Source organism: Chenopodium album, chromosome 19 (assembly GCF_948465745.1).
Source record: "Chenopodium album chromosome 19, dcCheAlbu1.1, whole genome shotgun sequence".
In the NCBI taxonomy this organism is placed as follows: Eukaryota; Viridiplantae; Streptophyta; class Magnoliopsida; order Caryophyllales; family Amaranthaceae; genus Chenopodium; species Chenopodium album.
In genome coordinates this window covers 33,972,653-33,993,561 of record NC_137852.1, presented here as the reverse complement: position 1 = coordinate 33,993,561, position 20,909 = coordinate 33,972,653, and the positions used below count along the sequence as shown (strand labels likewise).

Here is a 20,909-nt window from a genome sequence, read left to right as displayed (position 1 = left end):
GCGATAACCTTTGAACAACGTTTGAAACAATGGGTTTCTTCCCTTTCAACCGAGGACAAACTAGCTTTCAAAATATATCACCTTGATTCCCTACTGAGCTATATGCAACTAGTTATAAATTTTGATTTCCTCCATCCTGCTGTTAATCATTGGGACTCAAACCACCATCTTTTCCTCAGATGAAATTGTCGTGAGTTTGAGGCTCTCTTAGGCTTCTCTGCAAATACTCTCCCTATGACATATGCCCCTAACTTATCGGATTGCGAACCAATATTTCAAAGATTCTTTGGTTTGAATGACAATGATATGGCCAATATTGGAACTAAAGAAGGCGTGAATTTAGTTTAATTTATTGAACACTTCGTCACCCCTCGTGACAACTTGACTGAACAACGTTTTAAAATTCGTGCTTTATATTTTTGTCTTGTTGTCAATTTTTTGCTTAATACAGGTAAAGAGTGTGGAGATTATTCTATGGTGTCGATAGTGGAGCAAATAAAGGGATGTCACTCACCTGCTCTCTTAGCTTTGGCAGAAACTGTTCTTTGCTTGAATCGCCTTAGAGCAGACCCTAACGAGAACGGTTTCACTGGAAGCCCACTCCTATCACACTAGAGCTAGAAATGGATCGGAGGCGGATCGGGTGGAGCTTAATCCAGCTCCATCCGCCAACGATCCATCCGTCATCCAACCCAACCATCACCATTTAATTCTTCATCCGCATCCAATCTATCCATCATCCGCTGATGAATCGGGTGGATCGGGTGAATAGCGGGTGAATAAGTTACACCATCCTTTAGTCATAATACTTATGTACATTAAATAATAATTTGATATTTAGTTGACAAAATCTTTAAAATTTCCAACATTCACACTATTATACAAAGTTTAATTTATATTACTAGTACATATGAAATATATACTTATGTAGTATTACAAATAGGTAAAAAAAATATTTGAAATTTTGTAAAAAAAATATAAGCGGATGGATGGATGGATCGGGTGATGGATGGATGAAGCTACACCCGAATCCAACCCGATCCATCCATCATCCATATAAAATCCGTGTTTTGTCGGGTTTTCATCTATTAATCGGATCGGGTGATTCGGTTATTCATGGGTTCAAGTGAAATTGCCAGCCCTATATCACACGTACGTTTTTTTTCGTCGTATTGTAGTGCAAGTCATAAAGTTGCGCTGGTCAGACTAGCGCAATCTTCTGGGATGCACGCGACTGGTTTTGATGGACCACCTGCTTGTGTAACGTCGCAAATTAATTTTTTTTCTTCTCTTCTTTTTCCAAATTTGGCTCATGGAGCGCTCGCAAATCGTTGATCAGCCACAAATCTTGAGGCTAACGGAGTGAGGACATTCTCTGGACGTCGAATTCTCTAGAAACATAAGAATGAAGAAGATTGGACGTCTTTTTTCTATCACGGGAATCCTAACATACGTTTTGTGATTCCTTGGTGGAACTCACCAACATTATCCCAAAATTACACGTGTCGCTCTCACATTAAAAATTTTCCCGCCAATTTTTTTTTCAGAATAAGATACCTAATAATAACAAATAAATAAAAAGATAATATACAACCTAATAAATAACCCAAAAAATAGAACAATAATAAAAACTTAGATAAATAATTTAATCATTAATCTATAAAATGTGTTATAAATATTCCCTTGAATCTATGTATTGTTCATTTTCTACTTAAAAAAAGAATTTTCACTCACATTCAAATTCATAACATGTCAGCAAACTAAAATTAGAGATGAGTACTCTACATTAATGTATTTAATCTGTATTAATTTGATACTCTCTCCGTTTCAATATGATAGTCCCATATGGAATCAATTACATAAAATAAGAAAAGATGAATATATGGAATCTAACATTAAATTAAAAAACAATTCATAAATAATTTCTCCATATTTAAATTTTTTTATTTTTCTAAGGATGTCATTAGCCATAATTGAATAAATCATGGGAGTAATTTTTTTACTCAGAGTCATGTCATCAATTCACAATCAATTAATTTAACCAATCGAAATTTTAATATGTGTAAAATAGGAGATAAAAACTATATTAAAAGTGGAATACATTCAATATGAGTAGATCTTTTTAAAACGCTGAAAATAGTATATGGGACTAACAAATTGAAACGGAGGGAGTAATATAAATAGTTACTTCGTACAATTTATATAAAAAAAATTTCTTTTTCTTTTGAATATCCGAGCGTAGCTCGGGCAAAAAAATTAGTTTAGTAATAAGATTACTCCCTTCATTCCCAAATATTTTTTCTATTTGCTATTTTAGTGCCACTAAATACTTCACATTTCACTTTTTCAACTTAATTTATGATTGAAATTTATGTTTCCCAATGCACTTTTTTACTTTACCATCATTTTTATATTTTAGTTGGGATCATGATCCAATGTACTTTTTCATACTTTTTCTCCATACTTTCCTTACAAATTATTGAGTTTTATCTTTACTAATGTACTTTCACTACTTTTCCATACAAACTGTAATTCTTGTGATTTTTCACCAAATGGGAAAAACATTTGGGGACGGAGGGAGTATTAAATAAATTGAACAAATTTATATTGTCGGAGGGGAATGGGAACTAGAAGTCTCTTCTTCGGATCTTCTTTCTTAGTTAATTAGATGTCTAGCACATTATTGCAAGCATATCTCAAACAGCTTATCCTCCAAATTGTATTTTCTCATAAACATTCTTCTAAAGTTACACACCTTGATCGTACAACTTCCAAATATCGTTATAAATGCAAGGGATTTTTACAGCATGTATAGTTCTTGATATTGGTTGTACATTCAAGGTATAATTTAAAGTGGTCTTGGAATAATGATGTCGCCGATGTTGTTGTGCCATGGATCAGCCAAGTGAGTAGCCAAGTTTTCCAATGGACCTGTTCCGGGATAAGCTGATTGTTGAACGCAGAACCCCACAAAAGCCAACAATGCAAGACGGCCTAGCCAACAAACAATCACCTTCGATTAGATTACAGTGACGCTAAATGGCTAACATGTTAAGCTAACCAACATAGTAGTACAGTAGAATGCAATTGTACAGATTCATCTCAGTGTACAGTCATACCAATTACAACATAGTCTGTTTTTTTTTTCCCTAGTGTTAAGGACAGGGATGAGAATCGATCCATCCTAAAACCCGGAGTGAAACTCTGACTACTTGAGCTATCCCTCACTCTTACCATTTACAACATAGTAATAGCAAGTTATTTTTTAATTGATTAAGAATTTGAGTGTGCTTACCATTTTTAATCTCTTTAACCTTCAACTCCTCGAACTTCTTAGGGTCCTTAGAGTAACCCAAAGGATCGAAAGCTCCACCAGGGTACTTCTTCTTCTCGGTGTCTTTCTCCATACTCCTTTGGTGCTCTACGAACGCAATAGCTAAAAACTCGATTGCCAAAATTGTAGGAAGGTTACCCCATGGAACAGGGTTGCCTAAGTAGGTTGCTTGACCTCCTGGAAGAGCAGCCCATTCTTGAGCTTTTACCCAGTTACCTAATCCCAAGGCTTCAGGTACAAGGATCCCTGGCTGCAATTTGTAGTAGAGTCAAAACTCAACAACTTTCATAAATATAATCTTGATTTTAGCATGTCAAATACACCATTCACTAACTAAAATTATAGTATTTTTCAAACATTATAGACTTATACTCTTATAGTATAGGATAAACCAAAAATCTACAAGATCTTCTAAATTGGCTAGCTTAGCAAAACTATTACTAAAATGGCTTCATTTAAATTCTAATTGCAATACTAGCCTATAATTACATATAAACATTGAACCTTGAAATAGCTAAGAGTGTTTAATTAAACAAAAACAAAACAAAAAAATCATTCTACATCCCTATTACTACTACCTCCATTTTTCTAAGACCTACTCATTTTCCGCCTTCATCCGTTTTTCTAAGTTCTACTCACTTTTACTTTATTTCTTTTATGACAACTTTTTGTTCAATTGTTATCATCTACGGTCCCACTTTGTAGGCCAAATTTTATATAATAAGTCTCTTATTCTATATCTCTTCTCTTTAATAAAAATGTACTCACATACCAACAAGAGTTGGCTCAAGTGGTAGGCAACTTGATGTCGCTCAAGGGAGGTCTCGGGTTCGAGCCTCACCGTACGCAGACCCAACCCTCGAAACCACCACCTTTTAGTGACAACAACCACCTAACAAGAAATGAAAAAAAGTTTAAAGTAGTGTATCATATATACTTACAACTGCAAGCATTGCCCATCTGCAATGGATGAGCTCTGATTCCTTGAACCTCTCTAAATTCTCTGGAACTTCTCCAAGCCGAAGCGGGTCAAATCCAAAGTCACTGCATAACATGTAAGCAACCAGTCTTATTATTATTCTTCAAAAATCAATGGAAGAACATATTTGAAACTCTAATACTAAGTAACTGCAGTGGATAATCATTGTGGAATTAAGCATCAATAATTAATCAAACCAGTAAACTTTTACAAAATGGTTGTAAATATCTACCATCTCCGTTCAAAATTAATTGCAACAATTTGACTTTTGCATCATTTATATATTTACTTAAACTATGTTTTTTTAACCAATATACTAATTTTGTTTCTTATTTTGTATAACAAAAAAAATAGGTATTTTTTGTGATACATAAAATATTTCTTTATTGCACATGATAAGAAACTGAAATAAAACACATAAATATTTTTATGTAAAATAAATGGCAGGAGTAATATGTGCATTTTACATTTTTACAAAACAGATAAAGTATATACTACCACCGTTTTATATTATTTGCAATGTAATACGGAGTAATATAAAACAGAATACGTAGTATATGCAGCTAAAAAAGTGTAACCATATGAAGAAAATAAAAAAAAAATACCCAGGAGCAGATCCATCAAGGTAGGGTGGCCTTGGTTGACCAGGCATCCATTCAGCGGACATAGAAAAGCGAGAAGAGGCATTGCACGACACATTTGGCAACGGTACCGAGGCGGCAAACTTAGACTTAGAAGAAGAGAGAGAAGAGGGGAACACGGCGGCGATGCCGCAACTCATCAAGGCATTAGAAGCCATTGTCGTCAGTTCATAGAAAAGACTAAACAAGGTTCAATGTGAGGTTGAGAACTTGAGAGAGTGGAATGAATAATAATAACTTGGTGATATTCAAGTAGAGTTGTAAGGTTTTAGCGAGGATGTAGGCGAATCTAAATGTTGATATTCATTGGCTAAATTTGCTTATTTGTTATCCAATTCTATGCCACGTGGCATTTAGTGATATATCTATCTGGCTATTTTTTTGAGTAATCTGATTTTTATTTTTTTGGTTTTAAGCTAGTAGAAATGTATGTGTCTCATATTGTGTTGAGTTGTATGGTTGAGAATGTTCCTGTGTTATTTGGGTAGATGGTAAATAGGATTTTCTTCTGATTCTAAGTTTTTTTTACGATTTTTTTGGTGTAATATTCTAGCTTTGTGAAGATTGTTCCTATATGAGAGAGTATGAGGGTAGCTTGAACACCTTGTCAATCAAGAAGGATAAATATTAACGGCATAGATATATGTTAATCACTTAATCTCCTTTAGAGACACTTTAAGGGTAGACATTCCTTATCCTTGCCCCTCACTTTTAAAGTGTTTGACCCGCAAATAAGATCGAAAATCTGTGAATATTAAAGTCTAGTTAGAATTCTTCTCCTTGCCTTCAGAACTAAATATATATATGCAAAGTATATGATACTAAGTACACTAATCCTTCAAAAGACCATGCCCATTAAAGTCCATTCAAGACTCTATCCGTTAAAGATCCTTTTAACCTTAACTCTAACCCTTTTATCATTGAATTACCCTGTCCAATAACCAGATCTACCTGTTAGGCTGTAAGTAAATAATAAATGAAGAGCGAATTTAACTCTTTGTATTACCAGTACCTGTTACACTGCTAAATCATGTCTAGATTCAAATTAAAAACAGGGGGATTGATTACCCGATTGTTCAGAATTGGCAAAGGTACTGGTAATACAAAGAAAGAAAAAATGCATTAAGTCACTGGATTCTCGGAATTCTTCAAAGATTATCTCATTAAAAACAATTGCTCAGGTGTAAATACATGTTCTATGTTATGCATCTGTTTTGTTTCAAAAGGCAATATCATACAGCTTAAGATAAGCGTATAAGGTATTCTCAGCTAAAATTATTGCATCTCACTTACTAGTCTCATGCCAATGAGGGCAGACCAAAAATAAACAAAGGTTGAAAAGGATAGACTGAAAATGGTACATGAATCATTGCCTCAGAAAACAATTTTACAAAATCGCAATGGACCGAAAAAAACTGGTGAATGGCAATGGCAATACCAGGAGCCTTTGAAGGCTTTTTGTTGCAAGGCAACAAACTTTTATATGAAAACCCACATGATTTGAGGGCTAACTAAAAACATGGTAAAGCAACCTAATAACGGTTCCAGTAGGTCCTGCGTCTGAACCAGTTGTAATCGGGCAACTTCTTGATAGGACCCATGGCAGCAATAGCAATATCCTACAATTAAAAATTAGATAAATCAACAATAAGTATAAGTTATAGACTTAGCAAGTACCTTTTATACCATATTAAGCAAGAAACTTAGCAGATATACAACACTGATAAGCATGAAAATTAAAAGTTTAACCTAATGACACTGGGTTTCTTACCCTGTCATAAATAAAGCGATTAGCAACACGTCTCACAGTGTTTGCGTCTACAGCATCAATCCTAGCAAACAATTCGGCATATGGTATCCTCCGTCCATAAGTGAGCAACTGCAAACAAGATACCAAGATTATATACTGTCGTGTGAATGATCAAAAGAGTAGCCAGTAAAACTACCAGAAACATGGAATTGGGAATATAAAAGGACATGAGAGATTGAGCATAAAAGTATAGTCTATTCTCCACAATATTATTACCATGCAAATAGTAAACAAATTGAGGATGATAAAGAAGAGGGGTGGGGGTGGGGAAGAGAAGGTGACAATGAAAGACATTTTCAAATCTAGCATAAGGGACTTGGATTGGTTATTGCAGATTCTCTTTGTCTTACAGATCTAGTGGCATTCTCAATTTTCTCAGCTCTCTGAAATCTCATCTTTTAATTATATATTTTAAATTTATTTTATTGCAAGAGAGCTTTGATGGGTGTCAATGTATCATGGGCTCATGGCCTCATGGGACAACCATACGTTCAAATTCAGGAAAATATCGTCTCTCCAGCATTCACAAAGTTTTTCCAGATCCAAATCATTTCACCTTTTCCCAAAACATTTCAAAGCCTTTTTTAGTTTCTGAAACATTTAAGAAACGGAAATTCAGTCCATGTAACATCATCATAGCCTATGTGTAAGAGCTTTCTTCAATAACAGAACTAACAAAACTTAGGGCCTGTTCTGATTGACTGAACTGAACTGAATATTTTATGAGAAAAGGAAATAAAAAACTGAACTGAACTGAAAATAATCTGAAGAGAACAGGCGCTTAACTACAAGGCACAATGACTTAGAATATCATGCAATCTATAGAACACAGCCTTGGAAAGAAAATAAAGGCTGAAATGCCCTTTTGCTTCTCTACACCAAAATGTTATTGTTATTATCTGTACCAACCTGGCAAGTTGGTATCAAAAAGACTAATTGGCCTAACATAGAAGCTTTGGCAATTTTTTCAGCGTATTTGCTCAGCCTACTACTCCCTCTAGATAAGTACATCACTGTGTCTATCCACAGAGTTTTAGATGAGTGAGTCAAGTTAGAAATACAGTATGTGATATAAGGTGAGTAGGGGTACATTTTATTTGCACAAAGGGAATGTATGTATGAAGACCATGGAAACAGAAAAAACAATTTATGGATAAACAAAAAGAAAGTGTTAAGGTGGTAATATTGTGGGTATTGAATAAAGTGAAACTGTTGAAAATTTCCTAAACTGACAAAGAGAGTATGCAAGGAAAAAAAAATTTAGAAACAGAGGTGACTGGGTGCTTCAGCTTAAGAAATTCTATCTCCTTCTATCTGCACCTAGAAAAAAACAAGTCATGTCTCACCGGGAATGGCAAGAGTCAAGGATTGAAGTTGATGTATGATGTATCATCAAAACAAGAAGTAATAACCAAATGGGTAGGTGCAATTTCAAAGTACATTTTTAAGGTCACAACAACAATCTTGCAATCCTATTAGTTCACTTACTAACAAGCAAAAGTCAGGTTTCCGGCGTTTCCCTATCTTTGAGCATTCAACAAAATAGATAAATCAAAGAGTGCATATGCAATGGACAGTACAGAGCCTTCACTCTCTGTAATGATCCAAAGCACAAGGCAATAATAAATTGAGCCAGACAAAACAAGAAAACCATCCTCTCCTTGCTAGGCCATAACAAAAGGTTTCTATCAATTAAGACTTTATGAGATATTCGGCATATTCCAATAAAAACTTTCTATAGAAGTAATGTCGGCAATATATATGTACAGGCAACAATAATATGAACAAGAGCAGGGGTAAAAAGAAGATATGTATACCTGGCGACCGATATCTTCCGCCACTGGACTTGTTCCATCGATGTGCAGCAATAGAGATGACTTCAACTACAATAACAAGAGATGAGAGCTATTAAGATTACAAACAAAGTCGTAACCCTTACGAAGTAAACTACTAGTGTGTTGTACACACATCAGCATAAAACCTTAGATTATGCTTCATATAACCTATAAAACATTCAGCCTTTTAAGATATACGAGATGAAGGGTAGGAGCAAGGCAATAAGAGTATTTGAAATAAGGGGATTTAGGGGATAGAGAGAGGTAATTTAGATATGTCATGTTTACTAAGTTTACTTGACTTGAAGAACAGACAGAGTTTAGGCACACAAACTGCTTCTGAGATGACAGAAGGGAAAAATAATTTAGAAGATAACAGGTGAGGGGGCAGTAAATTACAGAGAACTTCACAAGAATCGATAATAACATACCCTACAATAACAAAATGTTTGTTCACTTCTAAATGTTTTCACGGAAAATAAAAAAAAAATAAAACATTGCTTAAATTGAGGTTCTAATGATTACATTGGATAGGTTATATGTCTAGAAAAAAATGACGAAATTGTACTGTATAACATTGCATGGAATGTACTCTGATTATATCCATTGCAATTACTCCTGTATTTTATTAAGTGTTTTATTTCTCTGGGCACAAAGTTTTAAAAGGAATAATAGAATGCATTAATATTATTGAAGTGGGTAGGTTGAAGAATACAAAAATTTGAAAACGAGAGAGAATTTAAAAATATTAAAATATGATATGAGGGGACCACTAGTGGGGAGGAAAATAGTAAAATATTCTTATAAGTTTGCAAAAAGAGAAATGGAGCACATAGTAAAATATGGCTGGAAATGGGAGGTGGAGCTCTTATTAAAATACAAAGGGAGTAACTACATCTATAATATGATACTATGGTTTGCCAAACCAATCTGACACTGTTTTAAAGAAATTGACCATAGCCACTCAAGATTAGCAATTACACCTAAATTATGTGCTTGTCTGATGCAACAAGGTTTCAAAACCATCAACCAGGTTTAAAAAAGATAGTGAGACCAAAAGAGCTATCACAACTTTCTGGACAGAAAAAGGGTGAGGAAGGAAGAAAACAAGAGAGGATATAAAATAAACAGCTAGCTTTCCTTAAAAATTTCACTAAACAGGTAAATTAGTCTTTATTAAAACAAGTGATTCTTTGGTACACAAAATGGTATGGATTTGAAATCAGGAAAGAAATTAGAGTGATGAGTATAAAAATTGATTGATTATAGCAAATTACATACTTACATTCCATGTAGGCATGAATTTTTCTCTTTCATTGGATATACCTGAAAGGTATGTATGTGCCAAACCCTCCACCACCCTTGGGTCCCCAAACCCCACCTTGGGAATTTGAGTGACGAGTTTAAATTAGCAATTTTTTCAAACAAACACAAGGTATGGGTTTCAGCCATTCTAAACCCATACCTTAGACCTGAATTTTGGGAACAGAACGCCTTCTCAGGGTATATCAAAGTGACCAACTTCAAACCCTGGACATTCCTATCTCCCACTATTCCCACCAAAAATCTACTTTTTATCTCCTAATTATTCATAATTAATATACATCCATGTTTACAACTCTCTAAAAGAAGCATATATCTTGTTTAATTTCACCAAGTCTTGAATGGAAAGATTAAGTTTGGCAATTGGTGCACCCTTTAACTTAAAGTCCAGTATATGTAATTATATGATGTAATCACAATATTTTACAGTTGAGTATATATTTAACGATCTAAAAAACAAAACCAAACAAAAGGCACTCTAGAGTAAGACGGAAAATAGAAGTTAGTTTGCATCATTTTTAAAGTCATGCACAGCAGTCCTTGGCTCCCTAGCCTGTAGTTTATTGGCAAAGCACACCTTAAACTCCTATTCTCCTAAAAACTGATAGCAGAATATCACAATAGAAGACAAATAAAATTGCGGCTAACTTAGCAACCAAGAAGAGAGGAAAGTACCTGGTTACAAGCACGAGTTACATCAGCATCGGAAACACGATAAGAGAACTTACTAATATCATGCATAATTGCCCATGCCAAATCATCCAAACAATCAGGCTGGAAAAAAACATCAGAATTCAGTTCAGGAAAAGACACAGAAAATTGAAATGTTCTACCAGTGAAGGTAGCAACTCAATCAAAGGTTCTCTTCATGGTTATTTACGCAACTACAAATATAAGACATTTAAACTCTAATTATGATGCTAAAATAGTCAAACAAATACCACCAATAATTTAAAAGGGAAATAAACATAGGAAAGTAAATAATTCATCCAGCCTAAATTAAGGCAACTATGAATTCAAAGAAAATGCATACTCAGGGAGTAATTTGCTCAAGGCCGTTTGTCCACAGCAGATGAGGTACCATGTAAGACACATATAAAGCAACTACACAAGATATAAGTTTGGCATGATTTTAATTGTTTAAAACATTCAACCATTAAAAAAAAACATCAGACATCACACCAAAGAGAAATCGACTATAAGGGGCCATTTATTTTACAAGAGGAAAAGGGAAAGGGATATAGAGGAATAGAAGATAACCCCCAAGTCTTTGATGTCGTTTACGTGGGGTTAAATGAGAAAGGGAAATACACCCACTACCAACCTCCCACTTTACAACCACCATCACCATTAACACCAAAAACAGAAAGGGTAAGAAACCTCATCACCATCCTCCCACTCTACAACCACCAACGCACCTCCATTTTAACCTCTGTAGCATGACGGAATAGGTAATCCATGCCCCCGCCCCCTTTTTTTTCCTCTCAGAGCTAGAATTTGCGTGTAAGTGAAGATGGTAATAAGGGTTGGTGGGGTGGTGTTCAGGATGGATGGGTGGGTTTCTCCAAATTGCTAGGGCGGTTTTAGGGGTTGGTGCCTTGGTGAGGTGATCTTCATGGATTGATAGGTGGATTATAGAGTGGATGGGGTGGTCTTTGTGGGTTTGTATAACTGTTAAAAAAATGGTCAAGTAATGTACTTTCCCCATTATTACTTAGCATCTTTACATGCCACAGAGTATGTTGGCCAATCTGTAGGGCTGCTTGCAGGTGAACCAAATAATTACTGAAGTAGTCATGCTCAATTTTCTTAGTGGATGATTAAGCTTTGGGAAACTGATTGCTTCGAATCTTAATCTCAATTACAAAAGACCCAAAGAATTCTACTCAAAGATCAGTAATCTGTGATACAAAGAAATAGAGAATAACTGTAGTAATTTGCATACATGATTTAAATTGAATAAATCATTCTTTCAAAACTCAGAGGTTCAAATAGAGTATAATAAGATTATTGCAACTCCAACCATAAACTCACGGCTTCCTCCATTAGTCCATTTCAAATGCAGGGCACCCAAATATTACTATGTCAACTTTTGGCCATTTTCCTTGAGCATTTAATTTACCCAGATAGGAAACCCACGTTTACCTAAGATGGTATAGATAATGGGAGCTTTATATTGTAAAAAAAAAAATGTTCACTACTGTAATCAGACAAATGACAAACCACCTCAAATTTTCTGAGGCTATCCAAAACATGATGTATGCATTCTTAGTTTTCTTACTTTCACACCATATTTATTATAACCAAAACATGATGTGTGTACTACCAAACACAGAGAAAAAACTAACAAAACCTTCTTTCAGCTCTCAGAAAGTAATATTATGAGATCATCACAAACGTTTGGAAATGCCTGATTGTAAGATGCAACTCTAACCTTAGCAATAGCATAAACACCAAATAAACCAGTATCTTTGTAGTTGGTGTTGAATGCCATCATGCTTTCAGCAAGTTCATTATTGGCAACCCTTTGGACCAGCTCAGATCTGATAGTAGCAAGAAATAGCAAAGTAGTTGTAAGAAAGTCAACAACTTTGCTCCCAAAAATAACAAAAACAAAAGGTCAATGAACTATACTACACTCACCCCATGTGCTTTCCACCACCAGAATTTTTGTTCCAGGAACCCAACATTGTCTGCATAACCATCAAAGCAACGGAATCCGGATCTGTGTATGATGCTCCATTGAAGGCAATAGCAAATTGAGCCAATTCAATATCATCATCAATCATTCTGACCTGATTTCAAGCATGACCAGAGACATAGACACAAACAAATTATTTAAGAGAGATAATTAAAACTTTTAAACAACTACATAAAGTACTGAAAGATATACAAACCTCTGAACCAGTGAATGAGGCTGGTTCCTGGGCAACTAATTGAGTAGCGGTGGTCGGATCAGTTGACAGCTTTGTAAAATGTTTTTCTACTAGCTGAACAATATCCTCATGTTTAACAGCACCAGAGGCAGCAATGACCTGAAATTTCCAAAACCCTCTCATGTATCAGCAATAAGGATTGAAAAATACATAACTATAAACAGTTTAAGTATGAGCATACCATCCTTGGAGCTGTATAATGGGTTGCTATATAATTCTGTAGATGAGATTTTGTGATAGTCCTAACATTCTCAGCAGGTCCAAGAATGGTTCTACCCAAAGGTGTGTATTGGAAAGCTGTTGCATGCAAATGATCAAAGATCACTTCCTCGGTCTGGCCTTCAACCTTTAACAAAAAAACAACGCAGATCAATTAGAAGTTCATATAATACAACCATATTAGTATAAGAGTAGTAAATAATAAACTTACATTCATCTATGCAGTAGTTAGCACTTGATAGACAATAAGAAGCAGGTTAAGTACATGATAGCATTAAGGACTAGTGGCTAAAGTAAACCTGCTTGATCTGAATGGACGATAGAATGAATCGTCATTTTTTTAAAGTCATTCGAAACGACAACTTAAGGGCGAACGGATATACTTGATTGGGTTAAGCATATGCCTTTATCAAAAAAATTAATTTTAAGATCACAAGGAAATCATGACGAATTTCTTATTGTTAAATTAAAATATTTAGGTCCTACAGAAAACATAGCACTATAGCAGCCTGAATAAAAAGCTTCTTGTTCTGACATTCAACATACAAATTAATAAATCAAGATAGTAACTCCGTTCAAACTTATCGTTGCATTACAACTTCAAATTGCATTATCAATGCGACTACTAACCCAGAATTCTGTACTCAGGAATTATTCAATTTATTAGATTTTAACACTCGAAAAATAGATTCAAACTAAAATGACAAGGTCTGAAAGTGTAAAGTTAGAATCTTTTATCCTCAATTAATCATCAATTGTATTATAAACCACAAAACATACAATATAATACTCCCTCAGTACAAACTTATCAACACATTATCAGTTCAAATTGCACTATCAATGACATTAAACTGATTTAAACTCCAAGCAAAAGCATAAACAATCAAAAGCATTCAACTCAAAATAATTAGACACCATAAAATCCCCCTCAATAAAAATTAAAAAAATATACTCCCATTTTATGTCAAATCGTTGCAAATAATTTGAAACTGAGATAAATTAAATAAAAAACCAATCTGACCTCCTCCATTTCCCGCAAGATAACATCACGCTCACGAGTAATTCGTTCCTCCTCAAACTTAGAATTCTGCAAAATATCAGCCAAAATATCTATCGCCTTAGGAACATCAGTATCCATAACTTTGGCAAAGTAAGTGGTCTGTTCTCTGGAAGTATAAGCATTCAAGTGACCACCCATATTCTCAATCTCCTCTTCAAGTTGCCTAGCAGATCTCCTTTGAGTACCCTTGAAAATCATGTGCTCCAAGAAATGAGCAGTGCCGTTAGTCTCGGCACTCTCGAAGCGAGAGCCGGCATCGATCCAAACCCCGACGGTGGCAGTGCGCGCAGAGAGGTGGGACTCGGTGGCGACGCGGAGGCCATTAGGGAGAGTAGTGATCTTGGTAGCAGGGGAAGTGAGGATGGAGGTGTGGTCGGCAATGGTGGGGTGAGGGGAGTTGTGTTGGAGGAAACGAGGGTCAGGGTTTTCGAGGCGTTTCAGCTTTGATTTCACGGATTCGGCGAGGCGGTCGTAGATCATGGCATTGGGTGGTGGGGGGGATGGGGATGGGGCGGAGGAGTGGGCGGTGACGGCGGCGGCGGCGGAGGAAGAGAAGCGGGGGGATTGGATGGTCCGAGAGCGAGAGAGGAGGCGCCTGAAAGCCATGGTGGTGGGGTGGGATTGTGGAGAGAGAGAATGAAAATGTTAGGGTTATTAAGGCCCTATATTGATTGATGATAATCCCCCCTCTTCCTAGGAATTATTTGGGCACCATGTTGATTAGTTTAATTATATAGTGAAAAATCAATATATTCAATAAAAATAATTGGGAAATTCTCTTTGGTAAACCTCTATTTTTTATTATTCTCTTTGGTAAATTGTGAAAAAACTTATTATCTTTGGTAGACTATATTTTAAAACATTAAGTCATTGGTAAGATTAATGATTGTAATTAGGGATTATTTAACCATGGTTAACTGTTTTAATTAAAAAATGACTGTGCTGCCTAAAATACCCTCCCCCTCATTTAATTTTGCCCAACCACATATGTCTAATCAGTTTAATTTTGGAGGGGAGGGTTCTGAATTTTTTCATTCATTTCACCTTCGAAATTTTTCATCGTCATTCATTTCACTTTCGAAATTCTTCATCCTCACAAATTCTTCACTCGACAAAAAATTAGGGCTTGTGACAATAATAATCCTGGGTAGTGTTTTGAAATTGGTTGATTGTGGTTTGAAGGCGATTTCAGTGAAAATTGTCGACGGCTTGATCGGGAATTCTGAAAGTCAAAAAGTCGTGCTTGGGTGGTATTTGGAGTGACGATTGGCTTCAAAGGTCGCATTTTTTTATAGTCTATCATCATCGACTCAGAATTTAAGCAAGGTAAGTGGTTTTTCCGCTTAAAATTTTGATATGCTCTGTTTTTTCATTTACTGGGTTGGATTATGAAATGCTGTTGATTTTGTGGGTAGTGCTGTGTGATTGTTGATGATAATTGATAAAGTTGAAGTTTTTTTTAGTTTTTGTGGGGTATTATCAGTTTATTTTGTTGTGTATTTTTGTGTGGTGAATTATGCTATTTTAGGGTAGATGCTTATACAATTGTTTGTTGCATGTTGTTTGATTGATGCAGAATGGGTGATAAAATTGTGCTACAATTTCAGTTTAATGGTGTTGATGTGTCTGTTGTGGTTGATGATATAGATAAGGTTAATTTGATTGACCTTATTGTAGAATATTGGGAAAAGGCTAGGGAAGGTAATATTGTAACAGCTCAGAACCCCACCTTTCAATATGTATATAAAATGAAGCATGTGCCACTTTTAAATGATGCTGATTTGATGAAGATGTTTGCAAATTTGCCTGAAAAAAAAGAGATTTACATTTGGGTTGGGGATGGTGTAAAAGATAGTAAGGTAGTTACTGCTGCAAGATCATCAATGGCTGGGAAGGAAGTAGTGGGGGCTAACCCGGTTGAACCATTAGCTAAGCCACAAGCAGGACCATCAGCTACAACTAAGAAAAAGCTCACACCTAGGAAGAAAAAACAAACTGAGTTGGTGGAAGCTGAAGTAGTTAGCAAGGAAGAATTTGATAGACATGTTAAGGCATTAGGGCAGTCAGACAAGGTGAGTGAACCTGTGGTTCTGAATTATGATCCAGATCAAACTTGGGCTGAGTTAGAAGCTGAGTTGGAAGCAGAGGGTAGAGGAAGAGGGAGGGGGAGAGGGAGAGGTGCTGTGAGAGGGAGAGGTGCTGTGAGAGGGAGGGGGAGAGGGAATGAAAGAGGGAGAGGGAGAGGGAGAGGGAGATCATCTGCCAGAGGGAGGGGGAGAGGAAATGCCTTAGAAACATGGTTCAACATTTCACCAACTCCATGGCAGCATGACCAAACAAATGACCAAGACCAAAGTGATGATCTACATCCAAATCAATACCAGATGCCACATGACATCATCACACAAGACAGTCAAGCCCAACCACAATCCCAGTCTATGATACCTCCCTTGCAAAACATAGGTGAGTTTGGGACTAGGGCTACTTCAGGTGAGGGTGATTCTTCTAAATCTTCTAGAGTGTCAGCCTTTTTCCAAAACAGACTACCTAGGACAACTGCTAAGAGAAAGGGGATTGTGATTAGCACTAGTGGCAGTGGTGATGTGAGTGAACAGCAACCAGTAGAGCAGAATAGGAGAAGGAATTTGGCAATTAGCTTAAGTGAAGATGATGTAGAGCCAACTGTGCTGCCTTTTAATGATGAAGATGATAGTGAGGATGATGGATACATCCCTACTGGGCTGTCAGATGAAGAGAATAGTGATGAGTCAGAGGATGTGAGTTTAGATGAGGAAGATGACTTACCTAATGATGATTATGGGCCCATGATTGAAGACAGCTTTGATCCTTTTGAAGATGAACAGTTTGAGTGTGAGAATGAGCAAGACAATTATCTGACTAAGTTATACAATAATGGAGAAGTGTATATTGATGAGGGATTTGGGAAGATAGTTTTGAAGCCTTGGCAGTTATTTATGGATAAACAACAACTCAGAGATGTGGTGAGGGATTACTGCATTCAGTGTGGGTTTTCAGTTGTTGTTGACTTTGCCAGCAACAAGAGATACTGTGTTAGGTGCTCAGATTTGAACTGTGGGTGGAGATTGCATGCTTCTGTACTTCCAGATGGTACAACTTGGGCAATCAAAAGCATACAAAGCCCAGAGCATACTTGTCAAGGACTTGAGACAAGAAACAGCATGGTTAATGTTAAGTGGGCAATGAGGGTTTTACTTGAAGATATCAGGGCAAATAATGATATCCCTGCAAAGGCTCTGAATCAACTGTTATGGAAAAGATATGGGGTCACAATGGCACAAAGCACCTTGTATAGGGTTAGGACAAAGGCTTTAGTGGAAATTCATGGTGGCCATGATGTTTCCTACAAAGAATTGCCAAGGTATTGTGATGTGATCAAAGAGCTAAACCCTAACTCATTAGCTTTTTGTGCATGGAACAATGTAGGTCCTGACAGGCCTATGGTGTTTAGTTCCATTTTCATTGCATTTAAAGCTGCACTTGATGGGGTCAGTGCTGGTTGCAGAAGTCTGATTGGTGTAGATGGAGCTCACCTAAAAGGCAACTATGGTGGGGTCTTACTTTCTGCAGTGGCCCTTGATGGAAATAATGAAATTTTTCCTATAGCATGGGCAATAGTTGGTGCAGAAGATGCAGACAGCTGGAAGTTCTTCCTTTATCACTTGAAAAATGCACTACAACCAAGTGGAAGGGGTGATGATTGGTGCATCATCAGTGATAGGCAAAAGGTATACCAATTATGCTTTCTTCATTTTTAACATTTGATTATGCTACAATATAGTGTGTTTACCTAACATTAGTATGTCTTTTGTGCAGGGTATTGATCCTGCCATATCAGATATTTGGCCAAAAGTGGGCAGAAGATATTGCTGCAAGCATTTAGTCAAGAATTTTAAGAAAGAATTTCCTGGATTGTTAATGTTTCAACTATTCTGGAAGGCTGCAGGAGCTTACAATCCATTCACATTCAAGAAAGCAATGGAGGCATTACAAAAAGCCAATCCCTTGTCTCTAGTGTGGCTTGCTGAACTGGGACCACAGTCAAGATGGTCAAAACATGCCTTCAATCCAGCTGTGAAATGTGACAGCAACAAATCTAATTTTGTTGAAAGCTTCAATTCAACCATGGGCATTGATAGATGCAGACCAGTACTTACACTGCTTGAAGGTTATTAACTAACCATACCTACCTTTATATAGTTTTACAACAACTAAGATAGCACTAAAGCTAATTTACTGTCCTGAACCTTTGCTGCAGGTATTAGAAGACTAACTATGGTTAGAATGGCAACCAGAAGGGAAGCATGTGAGAACTGGAGAGATGATGTTTGCCCTAACATCATGAAAATACTTCAAGTGATAAGCCAAGAGTCAAGAACATGCAAGTGTTTGAAATCTGGAGATGGAGAATTTGAAGTGCTTGATGGGAAGTCTGTGCTCCCAGTCAACTTAAGGGAGAAGACTTGTGTGTGTAATGCATGGCAGCTAACTGGGTTGCCATGCAAGCATGCAATGAGGGCAATATTGTATGATAATCAAGACCCTAGAGCATACATTAGTGAGTGGTACTCTGTCACCAGGTACAAACTGGCTTATGCAAACTCTATCAAGGCCATACCAGATGTAGAGCAATGGCCTGACAGCATTTATCCAGAAATTGCCCCACCAGCAATGAAAAGAGGCATAGGCAGGCCTGCTAGGAACAGGAGGAGGGAGGAGGGTGAGAAAGCAAAGGGGAAAAGGTCTAGGACTGTGAGGTGTGGGAAATGCCAACAATTTGGGCATAACTCACAAACATGCCAAGGTGGCTTGACAATGAAAGACAAGGCTGCCTTGGGTGAAAGCTCAACTGCTCAGCCAAAACAAAAGCAACCAAAGAAGCAGAAGAAGGGTGTGTCAATGAGTCAACCAGAACCAGCAATAGTGGCATCCCAGCCACTAAGAGTCTCACCAAGGACAAGGAAGGCTAAGGGAGGTGTCTCAGCAAGTCAGCCTGCATCTTAGTGTTTTAGAGAACTTTATTACAGCCAAATCATGTATTTTGAGAATTTCAAAACAGTTATATTTTGCTTCTAATTAACTGTATTTGTCACACATTCAAATAGTGTGGTTTTTTGGATAACTTAAGGCTGACAATAATGATTTGTTGTTACAATGAAATATGGCCATTATTATTAAGTTAATCAATTGCAAAATACTCATACACTGTGCACAACAAAAGTAGTACCAATTTCATTGATAATCATGCATAAAGCATTACATCAGTCTTAATTCATAGCCCTAATACATAACCTTCAACATCCTAACACATAATATTTAACATAACCTAATTCATCATTTCGCAACAACAAATAACAATACAAAATACATAATCACAGCCATCTTCACAATCAATTTGATGTAGTTCACCAAATCATCCAGTCTTGAAGTAACAGCAGCAAGAGCACCTTGTTCAACCTCCAATTCGTCACCAACCCTGATTATATCATGCTCCTTCAACCAACAGAAAAAATCGCAAGCCCTGCACTTGAAAAAAAGTCGCCTAGGGTTCTTCGTGGTCTCTGACACCATCACTGCAACAACTTGAGGGGGTACACAATCGCAGCGTACATGCTTCACCCAACCAATTTGATCGTCCATGGTGATTGGCTTAGATGAGCGACCAGATCGGCTGTTCTTCATGATTAGGGGAAATCGTGAAATTGTGAAATTAGGGGAAAATCGTGAAGTTAGGGTTTGGAAAAAAGGGGGAAATCGATTTAGGATATATAAGGATGAGGAAAGCAATTTGGAGGGAAAGTCTGATTTTTAATTAAGGTCAAATTTGTCATTAAGGCTTTGGCTAACCATGGTTAGGCTCATAATCCCTAATTACATCATTAATCTTACCAATGACTTAATGTTTTAAAATATAGTCTACCAAAGATAATAAGTTTTTTCACAATTTACCAAAGAGAATAATAAAAAATAGAGGTTTACCAAAGAGAATTTCCCAAAATAATTTCAATACAATAAAAATAATAACAATTTAGTAAAAATAATTTCAGGGTCTGTTCACATTTACTTAATTTCAATTCAGTTCAGCTCTAATCAGTTCAGCTCCGATTAGTTCAGTTCAGCTTCTAATTTCTCTCTCTCATAAAATATTCATTTCAGCTCGGTTGAGTTCAGTTCAGTTCAGCTCCAATCAGTACAGTTCACTTTAGCTCTAATCAGTTCAGTTCAGTTCACTTCAACTCAGTTCAGTAAATATGAATAGGCCCTCAGTTGAGCAAAATTAATTTAAGTTTTGTAAAAATAATTTCAGTTTGACAAAGATAAAATGAAGTGAACGAGTCTTACTTTGACTACAATTTTTATCAATATACAAAAAAAAAGTGAAAAACATATATTACCATGTAAAATAATTTTAGGTTAGTTTTTATGTATATTTTCATTAAATCATTCTTTACTTTTTAATATTACGAAATTACAATTATTAATTGTCGAAAGTGCTTATTGGCATGTCTCCCGGTCAAAGTGTATGTGATTATTATGAAAGGGAAGGACTGTCAATTTCTAAGGGTTCGTTTGGTGTCATTTTACGTTTTTGGTTTTTGAGTTAATTTGTAAGGGCTCGTTTGGTGTCATTTACCAATGTTATTATGGGGCGGGTCAGGCTTGGTTTGATCAGGTCTACAAAATTCCTATTAGGGACATCTTACATATGCAAACGCTTACTCAAACTATATAC

The 20,909-nt window shown here is 36.3% G+C and overlaps 2 protein-coding genes across 2 annotated transcripts; both read right to left on the bottom strand.

Annotated features, from left to right (window-relative positions):
• Positions 1–2,705: 2,705 nt before the first annotated feature.
• Positions 2,706–5,190, bottom strand: LOC145593584 (chlorophyll a-b binding protein 6, chloroplastic). Its single transcript, XM_081649856.1, has 4 exons — positions 4,919–5,190; positions 4,276–4,378; positions 3,296–3,584; positions 2,706–2,994 (listed from the first exon to the last, which is right to left on the bottom strand). The coding sequence occupies exons 1-4, from the start codon at positions 5,110–5,112 to the stop codon at positions 2,849–2,851; spliced, it is 732 nt and encodes a 243-aa protein (XP_081505982.1). The 5' UTR covers positions 5,113–5,190; the 3' UTR covers positions 2,706–2,848.
• Positions 5,191–6,117: 927 nt separating this feature from the next.
• LOC145593583 (putative mitochondrial-processing peptidase subunit beta, mitochondrial) lies at positions 6,118–14,758 on the bottom strand. Its single transcript, XM_081649855.1, has 9 exons — positions 14,099–14,758; positions 13,040–13,204; positions 12,820–12,957; positions 12,566–12,717; positions 12,357–12,465; positions 10,598–10,696; positions 8,582–8,647; positions 6,726–6,833; positions 6,118–6,573 (listed from the first exon to the last, which is right to left on the bottom strand). The coding sequence occupies exons 1-9, from the start codon at positions 14,741–14,743 to the stop codon at positions 6,487–6,489; spliced, it is 1,569 nt and encodes a 522-aa protein (XP_081505981.1). The 5' UTR covers positions 14,744–14,758; the 3' UTR covers positions 6,118–6,486.
• Positions 14,759–20,909: the final 6,151 nt, after the last annotated feature.

Bases quoted from the DNA above. Each gene is read 5' to 3' on its own strand.
- LOC145593583 (XM_081649855.1), bottom strand. From the start codon at position 14,743: ATGGCTTTCAGGCGCCTCCTCTCTCGCTCTCGGACCATCCAATCCCCC. The intron at 6,834-8,581 runs GTATACATATCT...TCTTGTTTGCAG, and splicing joins CGGAAGATATCGGTCGCCAG to TTGCTCACTTATGGACGGAG. The intron at 6,574-6,725 runs GTAAGAAACCCA...TTTTAATTGTAG, and splicing joins ATCGCTTTATTTATGACAGG to GATATTGCTATTGCTGCCAT.
- LOC145593584 (XM_081649856.1), bottom strand. From the start codon at position 5,112: ATGGCTTCTAATGCCTTGATGAGTTGCGGCATCGCCGCCGTGTTCCCC. The intron at 3,585-4,275 runs GTAAGTATATAT...TACAAATTGCAG, and splicing joins GATGGGCAATGCTTGCAGTT to CCAGGGATCCTTGTACCTGA. The intron at 2,995-3,295 runs GTAAGCACACTC...TTTGTTGGCTAG, and splicing joins GGTTAAAGAGATTAAAAATG to GCCGTCTTGCATTGTTGGCT.